This window comes from Scyliorhinus torazame, chromosome 5 (genome assembly GCF_047496885.1).
Source record: "Scyliorhinus torazame isolate Kashiwa2021f chromosome 5, sScyTor2.1, whole genome shotgun sequence".
Classification (NCBI taxonomy): domain Eukaryota; kingdom Metazoa; phylum Chordata; class Chondrichthyes; order Carcharhiniformes; family Scyliorhinidae; genus Scyliorhinus; species Scyliorhinus torazame.
The window spans coordinates 79,769,446-79,783,703 of NC_092711.1; the positions used below are offsets into that span (position 1 = coordinate 79,769,446).

Below are 14,258 nucleotides of genomic sequence, written 5' to 3' on the forward strand. Positions count from 1 at the left end.
ACGAGGCAAGTTTTTTACGCAGAGGGTAGTGGGTGCCTGGAACTCGCTACCGGAGGAGGTAGTGGAAGCAGGGACGATAGGGACATTTAAGGGGCATCTTGACAAATATATGAATAGGATGGGAATAGAAGGATACGGACCCAGGAAGTGTAGAAGATTGTAGTTTAGTCGGGCAGCATGGTCGGCACGGGCTTGGAGGGCCGAAGGGCCTGTTCCTGTGCTGTACATTTCTTTGTTCTTCTTTGTTTGTCGGTATGCCAGGATTGGAGCAGGGACCGAACAGTGGATTCAGTCTTCTCCATATTTGATTCAAGTTATTTAGTCAGCAGGAAGAGAACCAGAATGAGCCCTAAGTCTGATATCCAGTATAACTTAGTTCGAGAGGGAGAGGAAGAACGAAGGAAACCCTGAAAGATCTGGAGAAATTACCTTCACGATGGCTCATCAAATCTCCACATGATCAGTTCAGGACACAAGGTGCACCTCTGTTATTCTGTCTGCTCAGTCAGGGTCATTCAGATTAATGTCCGTCACAAGTCATGAATGAAGTGATTTATAAAGCATATTCTTACCTCTAATTATACAACTTTGGTAAAAGGATACAGAAATAATGATCGAATACCTTATTTGGATTTCAGCCCCAGGGAGGAGGGAGGGTGTGTGGGATGGGGATTTACAGCTTTGGGGACAGAAGAGAGAAAAAAAATGTTCCGCAGAAACTGGAATTAACTTCTGAATTTCAATCTTGTACTGATAGTGTGACCTTTGTAAACTCCTTTTCCAGGGCATTAGGAGAGGATTTTCAGACAGGAAACACAAACCAAATATCACATTAAGATCTGACAGTGTCACTCAATTGATCAGGACCTGAATATCCTCAGACTATAAATGTGGAATGAAAAATGTTTGTTCTGTTCATGGGAAAATATTTAAAACATCAGTGTGACTGGAAAAGCACCGAGACACACAGGCACCCGAGTGAATGTGTTCCAGTGAACTGACTGTGGAAAGAGCTTTAACCAGTTACAGCCTGAAAAAACACACCATTCACTGAGGGGAGAAACCATACACGTGTTCTGTGTGAGGACCAAGCTTCACTTGATTGTCTAAGGGGAAACGGACAAAGAAACTGACTCCATGGAGACACCATGGAAACAGTGGGGGATGATTTTCGCTTAGGGGGTTTCCAAAATGCGAGAGATTCATATCCCGGGCGAGCCCTGCAAAGCGCTTGACTGGGGAGGTGGTGGTCTAGTGGCATTGTCACTGGATGAGTAATCCCGAGACCCAGCACAATTCTCTGAGAATGCAGGTTCAAACCCCACCACGGCAGATGCTTCGTTGTGGCTTGTATTTCAACTTGGATCCAATAAATCAGGGGCAGCACGGTGGTTAGCACAGTTGCTTCACAGCTCCAGGGTCCCAAGTTCGATTCCCAGCTTGGGTCACTGTCTGTGCGGAGTCTGCACATTCTCCTCGTGTCTGCGTGGGTTTACTCCGGGTGCTCAGGTTTTCCCCCAGTTCAAAGATGTGCAGGTTTGGTGGAGTGGCCATTTTAAAGTGTTCTTAGTGTCCAAAAGGGTTAAGTGCGGTTACTGGGTTATGGGGATAGGGTGGAGGTGTCAGCTTGAGAAGGGTGCTCTTTCCAAGCGCCAGTGCAGACTCGATGTGCCGAATGGCCTGTTCTGCACTGTAAATTATATGTTTGTGGAAAACAGTTTGGTGCGAATTGGGTCAAAGGAGCAAAGGGTAAGTCTCACAGACAAGATGAGCGCTCAGAGAGCATGATGGGAGACAGCAGGAAGAGAGGAGAAAGATGTGAGTCCAGAATTTGGACAAGAAAGGTCTTTGAGGCAGTTTTACTGAGTGGTTTAGTGGAAGAGGAGCTGTAGAATCAGCTGATTGGATTGTTTCAATGGGTGAGGTTTTCCAGACCTTCCTGTTGGCTGGATCTTCCAGTCCCACAGATCTCTCGGTCTGCTGTTCCAGTTCATTGGTTGTCTCATTGGGTTTGCTGTAGGCCTCTTGGGGTCTGTGGAAAAGCTCCCGGAGACTCATTCACCTGATGAATTCCCTGTAGCGGAGAAACTATGATATCTTCTTCACAGCCTTCAACACGTCATCGATGAAGACGAACATCTTGCCAAGGTAATCAACACTGCTTGCCTCCAAACAACTGCGCAACCTCAGACCATTGATTGCAGCAAACTACCCAGCATTCAGGAGAACAGCGATCATGACACCACACAACCCTGCCATGGCAACCTCTGCAAGACGTGAGAACATGTGTAATGGTGCGACTCAGCCAACGTTATCTACTGCATACGCTGCAGCAAAGGATGTCCCGAGGCGTGGTACATTGGCGAGGCTATGCTGATGCTGCGACAATGGATCAACGGACATCGCGCAACAATTGCGAGGCAGGAATGTTCTCTTCCACTTGGGGAGCACTTCAGCAGTCAAGGGCATTCAGCCTCGGATTTTCGGGTAAGCGTTCAACCTTCAGGACGCGTGACAACGCAGAATGGCCGAGCAGAAACTGATAGCCAAGTTCCGCACACATGAGTACGGCCTCAACTGGTTTAGGGTTTAGCACACTGGGCTAAATCACTGGCTTTTAAAGCAGACCAAGGCAGGCCAGCAGCACGGTTCAATTCCCGTACCAGCCTCCCCGAACAGGCGCTGGAATGTAGCGACTAGGGGCTTTTCACAGTAATTTCATTTGAAGCCTACTTGTGACAATAAGCGATTTTTATTTTATTTTCAACTGGGACCCTGCACTCATGTTACATTACATGTGCTTGTGAAATCCTACCAACTATCCTGGCTTGAGACAATTCACACCTCTTTAACCTAGATTATCCCTCTCTCCAATCGCACCGTATGGACCTGTAAAGACTTAATTACCTGCAAAGACTCGCATTCAAAGTACCATTTTTGCATCATTGAATTTGTCGACATATATGTTTGCAGAACCCACATCTTCATTCACCTGAGGAAGGAGCTGCACTCTGAAAGCTAGTGATTCGAAACAAACCTGTTGGATTTTAACCTGGTGCCCACCCCAGTCCAATGCCGGCATCTCCACATCATAAATGAGAAGCATTAAATGCTTCTGCCAGTTTCGAATTGATGCACGATCAATCACTACTGAAGCGAGATTGTAGTACAATTGAAGGCTTTAATGAACAAGTAGTTACCCCAGCAGCTCCAGTACAGAATGACTGCTGTGGGTGAAACACAGACTCTTATGGTCCACCTGCTGGGCGGAACCAGCAGGCAGGTTCTACCATTCATACTACAGTATAAGGTACATCCCACCTAGGTACCGCGATACCCCGAATATAGCCTACCACACGAACCAGGCACCTTTTGCGCGTTAGGTGAATGTGATAACCACCATGCCACAGAAACAGCTGGAAACACAGTACCAATGGACCTGTGCAACGTTCAACTGCACAGTCTTGCTGCAGATTTCAATGGTTGGGCTGGGAGGCCAGGTCACTGATTACATAAAGACCGCTGTTCCTTTAAAACAAATGTCTCAACTTGTCAGACCATAAGATACAGAACTTATATTGAACTCTAGCATTTGTTCAGTAAATATCTAACGGAATAATGCTCTCTGTTCAATCATTAATACATCATTCTTATCTTCCTACAGAAAATTTCCACCAATTTTACTCAATATTTGTTTTATTATTCAATGTTGAACATCAGTATATTTATTTGTTATATGACTTCATTTTGAATTGAATAGATCTCGGGTCTTCACCCTGAGTAACTCTGAAATATACACCATTGAATTGCAAACATGACTGACCAAGAAAAGAAAGCGTTTCACTGGGGAACAGAAATCCCATGAATCTTTGTTCAGTTTGACCACACTCAGCCTTTGAACAAAGTCAAATATCGTTAAATGGAAGAGAATTGAGAATTATGAGTTGCTTATATTTGACCCCTCTGTGTTTTGGTGTGAAACATTCTGCAGCCTAAATCCCGTTCATGTATAAGAAAGGAGGGGTGACAGCAAATCCACACTGAGCCTGGATTTCCTCATCTCCCTGAGTGGCTTTTCCTGTTTCTCTATCATTAAGGCCGAATCTTTCAAAAATGTGGTTCAGTTAAATCTCTGTAATTTCCTCTAATTCAGTTACCGTATCATTTGTGTCTGTCTATATGAGCTGCCTAGATATGTTTCGGATGGTGACTAAAATCTTATTCTGCGTCTACAAAGCCATTAAATTCTTTTGTGAACTGAGCCAAGATCCGCACTTTGTTTTTTCATGTATGGAACGATCTGTCTGGACTGTACACAGAACAATACTTTTCGCTGTACCTCGGCACACGTTTCTTACTCGTCTTCAAATTGAAAAGAGTCTTCTTAAAAATTATTCATTTATGGGAGGTGGGCGTCACTGGCTGCGCCAGCATTTATTGCTCATTCCAATTGCCCTTGAACTGCGTGTCTTGTGAGGCTATTTCAGAGGGCACTTACAAATCAACCACAACATTGCTGTGCATCTGGAGTCATGTGTAGGCCAGGCCACATAAGGAGAGCAGATTTCTTGAAGGACATTAGTGAACCAGATGAGTTTTCACAACAATCAAGAGTGTTATCATAGACTTTTAATTCAAGACATTTATTCAGTTTCATCATCTGTCATCGGTAGATTCAATCCCAGATCCCCAGAGCATTAACCTGGGTCTCTGGATTACTCGCCCAGTAACAATATCTTTACTCCAATGCCTAGCCCACATATTCTTGGCAGAATATGGTGTCTCGTGTTGTGTTCTGTGATCTTGTCTTGCAATGATTCTACAGAACTGCTGGGGAATTAGCCAGAACGATGATTTATTAATGTACACGTGGTAAGGTAACGATCAGAATGCTAAACAGGCTAAGTTATCACAGGGTTACATTAGAACTCTTGGAACTACCCTTATGTGCGACTTGCCTCGTGTATGCCTGACAACCTTCTGCTGGTAGCCGGATGTCACCTGACTGACGCCTGACGCCAACTCCTGGTCACACTGCTGAGTACATGTAATATCATATACAGGCTTATCACCACATCTCGTAACTTCCCAAAATTATCGAGTAATTAATTTTTTCAAACAAATTCTGATAGCTCTGCAGTTTCTGGAAACATTTTGGTTGATCGTGTTATTTTTTAAAATAAAGATCTAGTCTTTGCAATATAATTACCTAATACACCAATTCACGAATCATAATCAATGTTCACTGCTGAATAAACTTGAATTTAATTATTGTTTTTTGCGATGAAATCAATACATAGTTAATATAGAAAAGGTACAGAAGGCGAAATTGCTGCAGAAAGGCACATGTTAGAGATATAAAAGGGCTTCCTTGACCTTATTACTAAGGCCAGTGAATACACTATGAAAATAACTGTTTACGGGTAGCAAGGTGGCGCAATGGTGAGCACTGCTGCCTCATGGCGCCAAGGTCTGAGGTTCGATCCCCACCCTGGGTCACTGCCTTGTGGAGTTTGCACATTCTTCCCGTGGTTTTGTTGGTCTCACCCCCACAACCCAAAGATGTGCAGAGTAGGTGGATTGGCCACGCTAAATTGTTCCTTAATTGGAAAAACTGAATTGGGTACTCTAAATTTTTTATTTTTTTAATAATGAAAATGACAATTTAAAAACTAAATGTGAGTACACATGCGTACTTACAGCTTCCTACATTACAACAGTGAATATGTTTCAAAAGTACTCCCATTGGCTTTAAAACACCTTAGGAGGTCCAGTGGTAGTGAGAGGTTTTATAGAAATGTACATTTGTTCTAATTGTCCTCAAATGAGGATATCTTACACTTGGTGTCCTTGCCAATTTATTGATAAAGGTTGAGTCTTAATTTTGTGTAATAACCACGTCATTGACACCATTTTGAATACTCTGTGAAATTCCAGACACACCATAGGGGCTAAGCACACTGGGCTAAATCGCTGGCTTTATAAGCAGACCAAGGCAGGCCAGCAGCACGGTTCAATTCCCGTACCAGTCTCCCCGAACAGGCGCCGGAATGTGGCGACTAGGGGCTTTTCACAGTAACTTCATTTGAAGCCTACTTATGACAATAAGCGGTTTTCATTTTCATGTACAATTATTTGTTTTAAAACACAGCGAGTTGTTGTGATTTGGAATGCACTGTCCATAAATGGTGCCAGAATCTCATTGGACTGTAACTTCCAAAAGGGAATTTGGTACATTCTGAAAAAGAAAACAAAATAGTCGAACTATGGGATTAAATTGGTCGCTGTACAAAGAGCTGGCACGGGAAAAATGGGCCAAATAGACTCCTCTGTGCTCTAGCAGCCTTGTGTACGTGTAAAGGGAGTGGTAACAACCTGGAACCTACTGCCTATGAGGGTAGGAGATGCAGAGATAACGGAGGGATTTCAATAGGAAATTGGACAGACACTGAGAGAAATAAACCCAGAAGGATTCGGGGAAAGAACGGGGCAATGGACAGACTGGCTTCCTCCACAGGGAGCCGACACGGTCTCAAAGGGCTGAATGGCCCCATTCCCCACCCTCCAGATGCTGTGATCTCAGGAGAGAAATTCAGCTGCTCCAGTCACTCCAACTAACTGGAGTCCCTCATCTCTGATCCCATTCTTGTAAATGTCCTCTACACCCTCTCTAAGAACTTCACATCTTTCCTAAAGTGTGGGACCCATATATAGGGTTCCATTCTAGAGGGATAGAATTGAAAAGTACGGAAGAAATGTTCAACTTGTTTAAAACGATGGTTCAACTACACTAGGAGCTCTGTCAACATTGATGATCTCCATTTAGAAAAAGGAAATAGAGGCACTAGATAATGTGCAACAAAATTTCATAATATACAGAACTGAGAGCATTTAACACTCAGGAAAGGCTGGGGCTGCTTTTTTCTGGAAAAGAGCAGACTGATGGGTGACCTGATGGAAATCTTTCAGATTATGAAGGAATTCAATAATCCAATAGGAATTTCAATAGACACCTCTTTACCCAGCGAGTGGCGAGAATGTGGAACTTGTTACCACAGCGAGTGGTTGGGATGAACAGCATGAATCCATTGAACGTAAAGCTAGATACATACATGAATGAAATGAGGGAAAAAGGAATAGGAGATGCTGATGGGCGGTGGGGGGGGAAGAGATATAGAGGGGTGAGTGGAGGCTCATGTAGAGCAGAAATACTGACACGGACCATGGCTAACCTCAGCCGGTATGGGAATTTAACCTGTACTGTTGGTGTCACTCAGCACGAACCAGCCATCCAGTCAACTGAGCTAACCGATTCTCATGTAAATCTGTAATAATTCCATAAATATTGGTGATTGCCTGTCTCCCACCATACTATTTAATGTAGTTTCCCAGTGCGCCTCAGACAACTTGCCCCTCATACCCTAATAAATTTCTTCTGTGAGAAGCACCAAGATAAATTAAACAAAAGAACCATGGAACCACCATAGCCCATCTTCATGGCAATGTGGCATGATTTTGGGGGTTTCCAAACAGAAATGGTAATAAAACATCATCTAACCTTCTAACACCCTTTCACTCTTTGATCCCTGTGAAATGTGAAACCAGATACTGGCAAGAAGGCTCAGAGAGAATCAGACCATTGGAGACGAAGCCATGAGACCGGCCAGTCCAGCAGAAAGAAACCCTCTGACCATCCCCATTGACCAACAGAATGAACAAAATGCAGTCCTGGATGTAATTGAGAACAGAAACAATAACAGCAAAATCCAATCCCTGTAATCAGTTGTGAACTTGTTGGTGTCTCAGGAAGTGCGATGAATTACAAAATCCCTTCGCACATTGAGAGCAGGTGAACGGCCTCTCCCCAGTATGAACTCCCTGGTGTGACTGCAGACGGCATAACCGAGTTAATCGCACAAATAGAGGTAAACATCTTTTGAGTTATGGAGGTGACACCCATGCAGACACTTGGAGAACATGTCTCCACACGGACAGTGACCTGGGGCAGGATTGAACACTGATCTTCAGCTCCATGAGACCGCAGTGCTAACCACTGCATCACCTAACTATTTAGATGAGGGAACTAAATGCAATATCTCCAAATTTGCAGATGACACAAGTTGCTTGGGAGGGTGAGCTGTGAGGAGGTTGCAGAGATCCTTCAGTGTGATTTGGACAAGTTGAGTGAGTGGGCAAATGAATGGCAGATACATTATAATTTGGACAAATGCAAGGTTATCCAGTTTGGTAGCAAACAAGAAGGCAGACTATTATCTGAATTGTCATAAATTAGGAGAGGGCAATGTGCAACGAGACCTGGGTATCCTTGTACACCAGTCACTGAAGGTAAGCATGCAGATACAGCAGGCGGTAAAGAAGGCAAATGATATGCTAGCCTTCATTGCGAGCGGATTCGACGACAGGAGCAGGAATATCTTGCTGTCATTATACAGGGCCTTGGAACTGCCATACCTGGAGTGTTGTGTGCAGTTTTGGTCTCCTTACCTGAGGAAGGATGTTCTTGCTCTCGAGGGAGTGCAGAGCAGGTTTACCAGACTGATTCCTGGGATGGTGGGACTGACGTATGAGAGATTGAATCAGTTAGGATTGTATTCGCTGGAGTTCAGAAAGGGTTTCTGCTGAAATTTCTGTTGTATTATTGAATCCTTTCTCATAGGGGGAATCTCATAGAAACCTATAATATTCTAACAGGACTTGACAGGGGAGATGCAGGAAAGATTTTCCCGATGGTGGGAGTGTACAGAACCAGAGGTTGCAGTCTAAGTTAATGGGGTAGACCATTTAGGACAGAGATGAGGAGTAATTTCTTCAACCAGAGAGTGGTGAGCCTGTGGAATTTGTAATCCCTTCCCACACTAAGAGCAGGTGAATGGCCTATCCCCAGTGTGAACCCGCTGGTGTGTCTGCAGACTGGATAACTGTGTGAATCCATTGCCACAGAGGGAGCAGGTGAATGGCTTCTCTCCAGTGTGAACTCGCTGATGTTTCCGCAGGACAGATGAATCAATAAATCCCTTCCCACATTGAGAGCAGGTGAATGGCTTCTCCCCAATGTGAACTCGCTGGTGTGACTGCAGGCTGAATAAATCACTGAATTTCTCCCCACACTGAGAGCAGGGGAATAACGTCTCCTCAATGTGAACTCGCTGATGGCTCCTCAGGCTGCATAATTTTGTGAATCCACTCCCACAGACGGAGCAAGTGAATGGCCTCTCCCCAGTGTGAACTCGCTGATGACTCCGCAGGTTGGATAAAGCACGGAATCTCTGCCCACACTGAGAGCAGGTGAACGGCCTCTCTCCAGTGTGAACTCGCTGGTGTGTCTGCAGACTGGATAACTGAGTGAATCCCTTCCCACAGAGGGAGCAGGTGAATGGTCTCTCCCCAGTGTGAACTCGCTGGTGTGTCTTCAGGATGGATAACCAAGGGAATCCTTTCCCACACTGAGAGCAAGTGAATGGCATCTCCCCAGTGTGAACTCGCTGGTGTGTCAGCAGGGCGGATGATTCAATGAATCCCTTCCCACACTGAGAGCAGATGAATGGCTTCTCTCCAGTGTGAATTTGCTGATGTTTTAGCAGGGCGGATGATTCAATGAATCCCGCCCCACACTGAGAGCAGGTGAATGGCCTCTCCCCAGTGTGAACTCGCTGATGTTTCCGCAGGGCGGATGATTCAATAAATCCCTTCCCACATTTAGAGCAGATGAACGGTCTCTCCCCAGTGTGACTGCGTCGATGAATCTCCAGCTTAGATGGGAATCTGAATCCCTTCCCACAGTCCCCACATTCCCACGGTTTCTCCATGTTTTGGGTCTCCTCATGTGTCTCCAGATTGGATAATCAGTGGAAGCCTTGTCTACACACCGAACAAGTGCACTGTCTCTCCTCACTGTGAATGGTGTGATGTTTTTTCAGGCTGTGTATCTGGTTGAAGCTCTTTCCACAGTCAGTTCACTGGAACTCTCTCACTCGGGTGTGTGTTGTGTGGGCCACACTCACGTTTAAAATCTTTTGAAGCCAACAGATCAGACAAACATTTCTCCTTTTCGCCGATGATATTCAGGTCAGAAGGAATCGAGTGAGTTTGTCACATTGAGATGTGACGTTTGAGATTTCTGTCTATAATTCCTCCTCTTCCAATATCCTTTAAAAACAATTTACAAAATCCATCAGTTAGTACAGGATAGAAATTCAGAACAGACAATTCTTGTTCCTTTGAACATTATTTCCTCTATTGTTCTCCAAAAGATGTAAATCTCCATCCCACAAATCTCCCTCCATTCTCACTCTGCTGTATCTAATATTCACCTTCCCAATTCTCGTGAAGGTGCTGATTCATCTTGATTGACAGATCAAACCTCAGCTCACTGCTTCCTGACCAGGACACAGAGATTAGAATAGGAGCAAGAATAGGCCATTCGGCCCACCGAGTTTGCTCAACTATTCAACCTTGGCTGGTCTACCTCAGCACCATTTCCCACACAATCCCCATATCCCTCGATATCTTCAATATCGAGAAACCTGTCAATATTTGTCTTGAACATACCTGATGACATAGGCTCCACATTCCTCTGGGGTAGAGAATTCCAAAGCTTCACCACATCCTCGAGTGAAGAGATCCCTCCTCATCCCAGCTTTCACTCTATTTTCCTACCTGTTCCCCATAACCCTCAATTCCATTGTCAGTAAAATATCTGTCAAACTTGTGCTTCAATATATTCAATGACCCCCCAGATACAACTGGTCCCTGTGGAAGAGAAATCCAAAGACTAACAACCCTCTGAGGGAAGAGATGACTGGAAATCTATAATGTAGCTACAGTCTTATATTACAAGACGGGAAATAATAATAATAAATTTACTCTATTACAAACTGTAAATAATATATCTGATCTGTACCATGTAACAACACTGGACATATCTCTGTTCATTATTAATTTAATTGCCCTGAAATGTCAGCCATCTCCTGGGGAACCCACCCCTTTAATTGTGAACATTAGGAAAGAGACCATCCTTTTTCAAAATAAATTTAGAATAACAAAGAACAAAGAAAAGTACAGCACAGGAACAGGCCCTTCGTCCCTCCAAGCCGGAGCCGACCATGCTGCCCGTCGAAACTAAAATCTTCCACACTTCTGGGGTCCGTATCCCTCTATTCCCATCCTATTCATGTATTTGTCAAGATGCCCGTCAACGTCAATTTTTTTTTTCCAATTCAGGGGCAATTTGGCGTGGCCAATCCACCTAGACATGGAGAGAATGTGCAGAGATGTGCAAACTCCCCACGGATAGTGACCCGGGGCTGGGATCGAACCCGGTCCTCGGCGCCATGAGATAGCAGTGGTAACTGCTGCTCCACCGTGCCACCAGTGACCATCCTTTCAGTCAAGACAAATAAATGCGTCAACCTGTTAAGGAGATAAAACATACAGTGCAAAAGGAGGCCATTCGGCCCATCAAGTCTGCACCGACCCACTTAAGCACTGAGATGGGTGGGAGGAGTTGGAAACACTTTGTGGAGCCTCAAATCTGCATGAATGTTATCCCCCCCAATTATAATATAATAATCTTTATTGTCACAAGTACTCTTACATTAACACTGCAATCAAGTTACTGTGAAAATCCCCTAGTCGCCACATTCCTGCCCCTGTTCAGGTACACTGAGAGAGTTTTCAAAATGTCCAATTCACAACAGAAAGTCATCCCAAGGAGGAGGAAACATGCTAAAGGGGAGACAAGGCATCCATGATTGACGAGGGAAGTCAAGGACAGCAAAAGAAACAGCATACAATTTGGCGAAAATTAGTGGGAAGCCAGAGGATTGGGAAGCCTTTAAAAGTGATCAAGGAAGATGAAATAGGAGTGCAAGCTAGCTAGTAATAAGTGAAGATATGAAGAGTTTTTTTCAATATATAAAAGGTAAGAGAGAGGCAAAAATAGACATTGGACCCCTGGAAAATGTGGCTGGAGAAGTAATAATAGGAAACAAAGAAATGGCAGAGCAACTGAACAGTTACTTTTCATCAGTCTTCATGGTGAAAGACACCAGTGGGATGCCAGAGATCCATGAGAATCAGGGGGCCGAGGTGAGTGCAGTGGCCATCACTAAGGAGAAGGTTCTGGGGAAAGGTCTGTAGGTGGATAAACCACCTGGACCGGATGGAATACACCCAAGGGTCCTAAAAGAGATGGCTGAGGAAATTGTGGAGGCATTGGTGGTGAGCTTTCAGAAATCACTGGAAGCAGGAAGGGTCCCAGAGGACTGGAAAGTGGCTAATGTAACACTGCTGTTTAAGAAGGGAGGGAGGCAGAAGATGGGAACTTCGAGGCCAGTTAGCCTGACTTTGGTCATTGCTAAGATTTTGGAGTCCGTTATTAAAGATGAGATCGCGGAGTATTGGGAAGTATATGGTAAAATAGGACTGAGTCAGCACAACTTTGTCAAAGGGAGGTCATGTCTGACAAATCTGTTAAGAGTTCTCTGAGGAGGTAACAAGGAAGTTAGTCAAAAGGAGAACCAGTGGACGTGATTTATTTTGATTTCCTTTGACAAGGTGCCGCACAGTAGACTTAAATATGTTAAGAGCCCATGGTGTTAAGGGTAAGATCCTGGCATAGATGGAGGATTGGCTGACCGGCAGAAGGCAGAGAGTGGGGATAAAAGGGTATTTTTCAGGATGGCAGCCGGTGACCAGTGGTGTGCCTCAGGGGTCTGTGCTGGGATCACAACTTTGTACAATATACATTAATGATTTGGAAGAAGGAAGTGAAGGCACTGTTGCTAAGTTTGCACATGATACAAAGATCTGTAGAGGGACAGGTAGTATTGAGGAAGCATGAGGGCCGCAGAAGGACTTGGACAAGCTAGGCGAGTGGGCAATGAAATGGCAAATGAAATACAATGTGGAAAAGTGTAGGTTATGCACTTTGGAAGGAGGAATTTAGGCATAGACTATTTTCTAAATGGGGAAATGTTTCGGAAATCAGAAGCACAAAGGGACTTGGGAGTCCTTGTTCATGAATCTCTTAAGGTTCAGTCGGCAGGGATGTGCTTCTGAGGCTGTATAAAGCTCTGGTCAGACATCATTTGGAGTATTGTGAGCAGTTTTGGGCCCCGTATCTAAGGAAGGATGTGTTGGTCTTGGAAAGAGTCCAGTGGAGGTTCACAAGAATGATCCCGAGTGGCCTAATTCTGCTCCTATGTCTTATGGTATAATCCCCAGTAAAAGGAGTTTCCAAAATCCATCGCAGTCAGTCATCCTCCCGCTCCCTGGTCCAGGATGACCCCCGCTGCACACTGACCCTCGTTGTCATCAGCAGCCCCTTGATTTGAGGGCAATGTCTACTCAAGTGTTGTGAGCTTCTGCCTAGGGTCTTCATGTGACTCATAGAATCATCGAATTTACAGTGCAGAAAGAGGCCATTTGGCCCATCAAGTCTGCACCGGCTCTTGGAAAGAGCATCCTACCCAAGCCCACACCACCCACTATCCCCATAACCCAGTAACCCCACTCAACCAACGGCAATTTTGGACACTAAGGGCAATTTAGCATGGCTAATTCACCTAACCTGCACATCTTTGGACTGTGGGAGGAAACTGGAGCACCCGGAGGAAACCCATGCACACACGGGAGAACGTGCAGACTCCGCACAGACAGTGACCCAGTCAGGAATCGAACCTGGGACCCTGGAGCTGTGAAGCAATTGTGCTAACCACTATGCTACTGTGCTGCTCAACAGAGCCACAGTGCTTTGGACACATGGAACAGGATATCTAATAAGACAGTGAAATCTGGAAGACAGGATTGGCTTCCTTTCCTTTCCATCTCGGCCACCGCTTTGCATTATCAATAAGACATTGGGACTCAAAGACTAATCCAGGTTGATGGACAAGTTGTCTCCATTCTGAACAATGGGGAACAAGCTCCTCCCACTCATTGAAACATCGCCCCTGACAAAGATGACAAACGCGCATGCGCCCTGATACACAATAAAGATGGCGGCCGTTAAACCGAACCGAACATGAGGAGCTGCATCTCCGGTCGGTACAAATTGGGTCCCGTAAACTTTTGCGAGGTTTGCGATTGCAACAGCTTTACACAAAGTTTCCGCCCACCCCTGCGATCTCTCGCTCCCTCCATATTGTTAAAACGCTTCTTACCAATTTCCAATCTGAAGAAAATGCGCTTCTACATCGCCATTACCCACATTGCGCATGCTTCAATCACGGCGGGCC

At 44.9% G+C, this 14,258-nt stretch overlaps 1 protein-coding gene across 1 annotated transcript; it reads right to left on the reverse strand.

Moving 5' to 3' along the window:
- Positions 1-4,614: 4,614 nt before the first annotated feature.
- Positions 4,615-14,258, reverse strand: LOC140418588 (uncharacterized). The gene is made up of 2 exons (XM_072502105.1): positions 14,184-14,258; positions 4,615-10,167 (listed from the first exon to the last, which is right to left on the reverse strand). The coding sequence occupies exon 2, from the start codon at positions 9,825-9,827 to the stop codon at positions 8,877-8,879; it is 951 nt and encodes a 316-aa protein (XP_072358206.1). The 5' UTR covers positions 9,828-10,167; positions 14,184-14,258; the 3' UTR covers positions 4,615-8,876.